The sequence below is a fragment of the Nothobranchius furzeri genome, chromosome 3 (genome assembly GCF_043380555.1).
Source record: "Nothobranchius furzeri strain GRZ-AD chromosome 3, NfurGRZ-RIMD1, whole genome shotgun sequence".
Classification (NCBI taxonomy): domain Eukaryota; kingdom Metazoa; phylum Chordata; class Actinopteri; order Cyprinodontiformes; family Nothobranchiidae; genus Nothobranchius; species Nothobranchius furzeri.
Window position 1 is genome coordinate 49,048,886 of NC_091743.1, and position 8,482 is coordinate 49,057,367.

The window sequence follows — 8,482 nt, forward strand, 5'->3', positions numbered from 1 at the left end:
GGTTTTACTTTAAATCTGCTTGTTAAAAATCTCAAAATGTGGATTTTATCTTTTCTTTTTAACACAACGAAACAGAATATTGTTCGATCACATTGAAGCACATTGATTGCCCCTGTGTTTGAAATGTGCTATATAAATAAATATGTCTTGCCTTGCCTTGTTCTGACAAAATAAAATCATTAACATCCTTTTGTACTAATAAACTGAAACCTTTTTTTTGTAATTATAGCTTTTCTGTGAAAGCGTGGCCCAGACCACACTCGTGCTGTGCTCGTAGACTAAACCTGCGAACCAGTTTACTAAAGAAAAGTCTCTACGGGCCCCAAATGCGTCGGGGTCTTCTACAAACAAAATCTAGACATTTGTGCCAAACCGGAAACATTTTCCTGACACTGCATTTTTAAATATTTAGAACATCACATTTCCAGAGATCAATTAACGAGCATCTGTTGTATGGGCGGCATGAAATAAACCAACACAAGATTTAAATACAGCAGCTCCAGTTTGCCTCAGAAAACAGGCTAATTAAATTTTCATGTCGATAATCAGAAGGTAATCCAGCGTTAATTGTGCTTCCTGGCGACAAGGTGGCTCCCTCCTGGGATCCGGCGTTGTGCCCATGCAGCATTTGGTTTGCTTAAATGCCTCGTAGATTTAATAGACTCTTCCATAAACTCATCCACCTCCTAACACACCAGCACACACAGCCTGAGCACATCCATCAACAATAATCCCTTCAATGATGTCCGCTTTATCTTTTCACCACCCTCTTCCTCCCACTTCTTAATCATGTACCTACAAAGTGCTTAATTACTGGTGTGAAGTCATTATTTTCTTTATTAGTGAAACGTAACATCTGTTTCAGGTCTTTTTAATTGTACCTATAAAACCTTCTATTATTTCTGTCCCTTTAGGATAGGACTGGGCTGCTTGTTGCTCCCTGTGGACTCACCACCGTCCTTCCTCCATTCTCCTCCGGACTCACAGCATAAGCTTCCCAACTCGATCACGCTCTTTTAAATCGTTCAAAGAGGGAACGAGGAGCTCAGAAACACAAAAACCAAGAGAAAAAAAGGGAGAAAGAAACATTTGTCTCCCATAGCAATGACTCCTCAACATCTCAACGCTTTTTTCCATTTGTCTTCGTGCTCTGAAGTATTCCCAAACGTCCAGAGAGACTACCAGCTGCAGGGAATGGTGCACGGGAGCGTGGGAATGGAGGAAGAAGGGTTGAAGGAGTGAGATTCCTGAGGTCCGAGGGAAATTTTGTTCTTTTATTAATAGACTTGAGTCCCTTTGAAATTTCATTAGCCATAAAATTGACAGTATGTTGTGCACTTTGTACAGTCCTGCTCTTGTCCTTAAACAAACTGGTTTTGCCCCAGCATCCAAAAAGCCAAACACCAGAGTTTATCTTTCCCCAAACCGATTCCGGAAAACTACACAAGAAGAACAGGTGTCATCGTCAAACTGAGACCTCCATGGAATAAATAAATCTATAAAAACCTCACATAGTCATCGACTTCCAGCAAACACTGAGCAGTGGAAGACTGTCCGGCTTCTGCTGCTCTGTCCTTTTAGCGCTCTCCCTCTTTATTTTTATGGTTCCTGCACCTTCAGGAAATGACCCTTTTATAGGGTCAACACTATAAAAGACTTGTTGTTTTTGGGAGTGGTTAGTGGATGAGTGTGTATGTGTGCGAGAGTGTGTGTGCAGTGGGGGGATAAGTGTTCAAGTTACTACCGGTTCGCCTTTTCTGACAAAGAAAGAGACCTGATGAGGCTAATAGTCTTCTCGTCCAATATATCACATAGCTGTGAACTCTGTGACCTTTTTTGTCAATAGGAGAACTTTTTTCTCTGGGTTCTATGTGTGTGGGTGTGTGTGTGTGGGTGAGTGAGTGGGTGTGTGTGTGTGAAAGGGGGCGTGTGTGGGCATCCGTGTGTGTTGGCACAAGAGTGCACATGTGGAAGTTTGCATGTTCATCCATTGACATGTGTGCGTATGGGCAGAACTGTGAGAGTGTGCTTCATCTCAACAGGATTACATAACAGGACCAGAACAAGAACGTCCAAACGAGAGCCTGCGTGTAATTATGGTGCACCAATCCTACGCTGCTGAAAGTCTATTGGGGGCTGAGTCGGTATGCTCAGGATTTCACCAAACTGGATGTAAACAGTCACTGATTTACTTGGTTTTAGCCACAACGAAGTCCCAGTTTCAAATAAGAAATTAGGGCGGATGAAGGGTGGGTAATCCACGCATTTTGTCTAATCCTACATTGTTGCAGTCGCAAAACAAAAGATAAATAAAAAAGACTACAACTCTCTACGTTTCTACTTTACTGGAACAAATGATGATGCAATGAGTGGTTGTCTTACTTCCATCTGATGTTTCAATATTTTTCTACATGACTTCATGCAAAATTTTCATTAAAAGTACATTTCAATTGAAAAAATATGAACAATATAATCGCCAATAAATATCTTCCCTGATATATCTCCAAGTAACTCTTTCAATAACCTGATCTTGGAGAAAAAACAGATTATGGTTTACTTGATTCTTAAAGAGCAAGTCACACCCTACCAGATTCTTACTCAACTCCCACTTCCTGTTTGAAAAATGCAACAAAGGCTGTAGCCTAGCAGTCCGAGAGGGTGGAGCCGCTAACAAATACACACACTCACGACATTGTGACATCATAATTTACCATCTAACATCATAGTGTACCTCTTAGCCAGTAGCAATGGCTGATTTAAATTCAATTCAAATTAGGCAGAAAATTTAAAATTTAACTAAAATGCACCAAAGTGCCGAATTATTGACTATACTTGTCTACAGCACTGATTTATGTACTTTATCAGCAAAAAATGTTGATTTGGAGTGACTTGCTCTTTAAGCTAAGTGGGACCCATTTTTAAGCAGACTAAAGTTTGAAAATAACTCCAATCTCTCAAAATGCACAACAGGTCCTATAGAGCTCCGGACGTCACGTGACTCTCAGAGGGTAGACGCCATGTTGGCAGGCAAAAAAGGTAAACAAAATTAACGGGATCAGCTTGGGTTTTACTCCGTCGGAGTTTACTTCACACTTTAAAACCAAAGAAGTCGTTTTACATAGTCAGAAATTAAATAGACTAAACATCTCCGACCCTTACAAAATGCCAGAAGCTGCCGGAGCGGACCTTTTACCGGATTTGAGATACCCTGACATTTATAATTCCCTTGTTAATTTTCCCTTGTCCTACTTCGGAGCATTGCTAAGAGCATATAAAAGCCTGGAGGGATACAAATGGACTCAATCTGGGTTTGTTGTCAGTATCTAGATCTGAATTCTTCCTGCAAACGACAGCGCTGTTGTCACCGGGGGGGTAAGTGGAGATTTTTATTACCATTAGCAACAGCCCGTTGCAAGGTTATGTCTGTGTGATCTGACAATTGATCAACCAATGCTTAAAAATTAAATACAGCTTAGCCGGTTAATTGCTGTGATCATAAAACACGTAAACGGCAGCACGCAGAAATCACGAGGCAACATTTTACGTGACGTTTACTTGTTGCTATGAGTACTAAGACAGAAAAAGCCACTCCAAAATAAGTTTAGGAAGCCCACTAAGAATCATAATAAAAGCATTTAAAATAAATACCATATATAGTTGAGGGAACGTTTGTTTAAGTACCTGATGTGAAGTGGTTGCTGCATAAGCGAAAACCTTTACTCTCGGGATCCCACAGCTTCATTTTAACCTGGAGACTAGTTTCATTGCAATGATCCAACGTTTGCAGCGTTCCGGATCTTGGAGAATCCTGTAGATGGCTCTTCCCTTATCTCGTCCGCGTCTGTTCTGGCATCCTGGGGCACAACAGGAATCTACCATATTTTCTGTTTGATTGAGTTTTCTGACAATAACAAATAGCCTAGCTGTGGGCTACTGCCTGCCAAGATGGCGCCGTTCGATTTGAACTGTTGCATGCCGGGAGAAGTGACGTCGACTCCCGGAGCTCTATACACACCATTTTATAAACCTTTCATCCCTATCAGCTTTGTATAACAAGGATATTTAGACATTGTCTTTTTATTTTCAGGTGCTAACAGGAATAGCGGTAGCTAGCAATAGCATTTTCTTTGCAGACTGAGGCGATTACAGTTGGAGTATTGCATTTTTTTATTGCAGGAATAACCATGTTACACAAAACAGAGATGACATAAAGGTTTGTAAATTATGTTTGTACGCACCGACTACTTTTACAGACCTGCTTTGGTTCTAGCTGTTAGCTTATCAGTCCATTCTGAACTCAAGTATCTCTAAACCGAGATAATTCAAAGAGCGATCTACAACAAAACTCTGCCTCAAATGAAACTGACCATCTCTTAATGTGTGCCGCTAATCAAAACACGCAAAAACAAAGAAACAAACTCAAGAATGGCATGAGAAAATGTTTTAGGCAGCCAATAATGATTTGTGTCAAAATCCGAAGCAGAGTGAGCACTAACACTTTGCAGATGCATCCATAGCAATCATCACAAACACAGCAGCTCATGTGTGGTTGTGAAAATCTGCAGTGGAAAAATTATAAATTGCTTTCAACCAAGTTGTTTTTAAAGCAACGTGCAGCACAGTTGTCCCAGCAGCACACTGTGGGAGGATGACTCAGTTCATAAAGTCCTGCACATGATGTGAACAGACTCACTTTTTCAAATTTGATTGTAATTACAGACCAGGAAGCAGAACCCTTTCAACCCCCACTCTGTCACCCACGTACCTTGAGTGAATACTAAGAAGCAACTCTGGCACAGGTCCAATTCAGAATGTGTTGTATGAACCCCCAAGGCTCATCAAAGGCAGTGTGCACAACCATGAAAGGGTGATTGGGTTTGAGGTGCGCTGGGAATAGTGTTTGAAGTTCTCCTTCTATCAGAGAGATGGAGTCAGGCATTTTTAATCCTGTGGGATCACCAAGGCCCCACAGGCAAGGAAGGGATGTGCGCTGGTTCACTCTGAACTCCTCCATGAGGATCGGAGGAAAAAGAAATAAAAAATTGGGAAGAATAGGCAGGGGGGTGGAAGGGGGCAGGGGGAGGTGAGGCGGAGAGTGGATGATCAAAACTGCAGCTGAGGTAAAAGAGCTGAGGCAAACAGAAGAGAAAGGAAGTGCTCAAAGATGATTGATTCAGCTGTATAATCTCCGTCATTAGCTTCTGCTGCTGGCATGGGGCCGTCAGGAACGCACAATTAGGAGGTGTCATGTGCACTGACAAGCTATCAAATCATCTCAGTGTGTGTGTGTGTGTGTGTGTGTGTGTGTGTGTGTGTGTGTGTGTGTGTGTGTGTGTGTGTGTGTGTGTGTGTGTGTGTGTGTGTGTGTGTGTGTGTGTGTGTGTGTGTGTGTGTGAAGAGGATATAGAAGGGGCTAGAATTACAAGCTTCTGTTTTCAAGATTTATCAAAACTCTTTTGCAAAATGTCATTATTTTATTTTTCATAACAGTCACCGAAGAGAAGATATTTGTTTGAAATTTAAATAAATTAAAGATCCATAGAACAGGATATAGACTGACACCAAATGACATCTATTTCATGGTCTGTGCAAATGGTGAAGCGTTTCTAATTAGGAATTTCAGCACAAATAACAAACAACCTGCACCGACCTGAGGATACGATGCATCACATCAACCAAGTCCCAACCAACTCATCATCTATCATAAATAGATATAGATAGTTAGATAGATAGATAGATAGATAGATAGATAGATAGATAGATAGATAGATAGATAGATAGATAGATAGATAGATAGATAGATAGATAGATAGATAGATAGATAGATAGATAGATAGATAGATAGATAGATAGATAGATAGATAGATAGATGATAGATAGACAGATAGACAGATAGACAGATAGATAGATAGATAGATAGATAGATAGATAGATAGATAGATAGATAGATAGATAGATAGATAGATAGATAGATAGATAGATAGATAGATAGATAGATAGATAGATAGATAGATAGATAGATAGATAGACAGATAGATAGGGTGCTTTGTCACCCAGTTGCAGAATATATAACATGTGTAAATTTTGTTGAACCATCTGATTTTCCAAGAAAAGGTCACACACTCCCCTCGACCCTGAGTGATTCTCAGTCTTTGTGTACTTGAGGTTTTAAAAAGAAGGGAAAAAGTGTGCCTATAAACTTCGCATTTAAAAGACAAGTGCGGCCGAGGGGGGCCGCTGCATGAGGGGAACAATGGCAGCTTTTTGGACACACTTTTTCTCACTGCGATGAACAGCAGGGAAACCGGTAGAGCCTCCTATAAAAGAGCGATAGAGCACAGCTGCCAGGGTTCAACAGTAATTTCATAAAACGTCTCCAAGGGACCTGCCTGTGGATTTATGGGAAAGCATGAGAGGTTCAGCAAATTGTTGGGACGCAATAAGCGTCCAGAGGTGGGATCGTGACCTTTGGGTTTTTTATTGCTCACGTGTAAAATAAGATAGAAGAAAAAAATGCGACTTTATGATTAAAACGCACTTGACATTCAGGCCGTGCCTCTCCTCCGTGTCAAACACATGTCAACAAAGAAAAAGTTAGAACATGACAGCTGAACGCTCCATCTCCACGGGGGAGCTGTTTATTTATGTTTACCTCATGATTCTGGTCATTGATTTGCCAGATTAGAGCATAATCCTTGTTTTGACAGCTGTGTAACAACTGAGCGGAGTCGTTGGAGGCTTCAAAGACATTCTGAAACCATATCTTAATCTGGATTTTTTAAAGACCTGCTGCACGGGTCACCATGAACCGTTTCCCAATTACGCACGGGACGAGGGTCTACTTACGCTCAGAAGCCATAGTAATGACGGACTCCGTGGTGGCGTGGTACTCGTCCTCCTCCATGAACTCGTCCTGGGCCGAAGCATCACCCTGGAAGTCGTGATGGTCCAGCAGCTGCTGGAGCGGCGGCGCCTTGGGCAGCAGCTGATTGACTACCTCCCTGCTGATGTTGGGCGCCTGCTTCAGGCGCAGCTTGCTCAGGATCTGGGACTTTATGGTCTCCAGTCGCAGCACTTTACTCTGTTCTCTCCAAACACAGGCGGAGCACTCGAGGGAACCGGCGTCCTCGTCCATCAGAGACACCGCAGCATCCGTGGGCGTCTCGCTGGCAGGAGGCAGCAGCAGATTGGGCTCGTCGCTCCCTGACAGTCCCAGGAAGATGAGCACCACTAAGCACAATAAAAAGTTGTACCTCGACATGACGATGCGCAGAACCGGGACGGGAAACTTCACCCCCCCACCCCCCCTCCCCTCACTTCAATTTGTTTTGACTCGTTTTTATTCCGTTTTTATCCTTGTTTTCAGGTCTGAGCCGCTCCTTGTCTTAGTCTGCAAAAGAAATCGGACCATCTATTCCAAAAAGATCTACCCAGAGTAGATGTCAGCCATTATTATGATATTTTTTGCAGCTGGAGTTTTCTTTCTTCTTTTTTTGAAGAAAGTTTTTTAAAAAGTGCGTTCCAGTGTGCCTCGAAAAAAGCTCTTTGATTGAAAGGTGAATTATTTGCCAGATGAATGCATAGCCCGCGCACGTGGAAGTGAAATGGGTGTGTAGGGGTCCAATTTAGTCCGTGGAGGTGGTGTGTGTGTGAGTGTGTGTATGTGTGTGTGTGAGTGTGTGTGTGTGTGTGTTCAGAAGTGTCACTGAAAAAAATGTGCAAGTACGGTCAAAAAGGGGCTCTTTATATATCTCAGCTGCCCGGTGTCGTAATCCGTCTCCATTGGCTAAGATTACAACAAAAGGCTTTTAGGTCTGTCACCAAGTCAAGAGGAACACAGCAAGGGAGGGTGCGCGCGCTCTTATCAGAATGGACATGTTTTACAGTGTTATTAGAAATATTAATCAATTAACGTGGAATGACAGCTTGGTTAGATGTGCACTAAAACGGGGCTTATTCGTGCAAATCTTCTCAAACTCACGTCAGTTCATAAATGACATGTGAAACAATTGGCGCATTTTTAGCCGCTGTGCGTGCTGCATGTGCGTCACACATGCACGTTATTGTGAAGTTTTACACGCGTGTCAAATGAAAATATTCTCCAAAATAAGCCAAATTTGATAGAAAACTGAAACATTACAGACATTTTTAAATGAAAAAAGTTGTAAGGACACATTTGGATTAAAAAAATGATTGTATTATCTGAATGATCCGTTTCAATCTTTAAGGCCTATTTTCATGTGACTAATATATGTTTAGTGTTTAGCTTTTTTAGTGTTTGTGTACTTTTAAAGCTTACTCATTTGTTTGTGTGCGTGTGTGAATAAGTTATTTTTATCATATTAGGACAATTTAACTATTCCAGCATTTGCCTCACTAGTGACCCCTGCTGGACAAAATTGTAAACGCATCATTTTCAGTTAGACCAGCTTTTCTTGTTCTGCTCAGATTGATCCTGTACGAAACAATATCTTTCAAAAAC

The 8,482-nt window shown here is 41.6% G+C and overlaps 1 protein-coding gene across 2 annotated transcripts in view; it reads right to left on the minus strand.

The window, feature by feature from the left end:
* The window catches only part of gdf11 (growth differentiation factor 11), a 29,984-nt gene extending 22,284 nt beyond the window's left edge, over nt 1-7,700 (minus strand). For both annotated transcript variants that reach the window (XM_015959713.3, XM_015959712.3), the window contains exon 1: nt 6,847-7,700. In XM_015959713.3, coding sequence (XP_015815199.1) covers nt 6,847-7,261 — 415 coding nt within the window. In that variant the 5' untranslated portion in view covers nt 7,262-7,700. The remainder of the gene's footprint in view (nt 1-6,846) is intronic.
* Between the last annotated feature and the right edge of the window lie 782 nt (nt 7,701-8,482).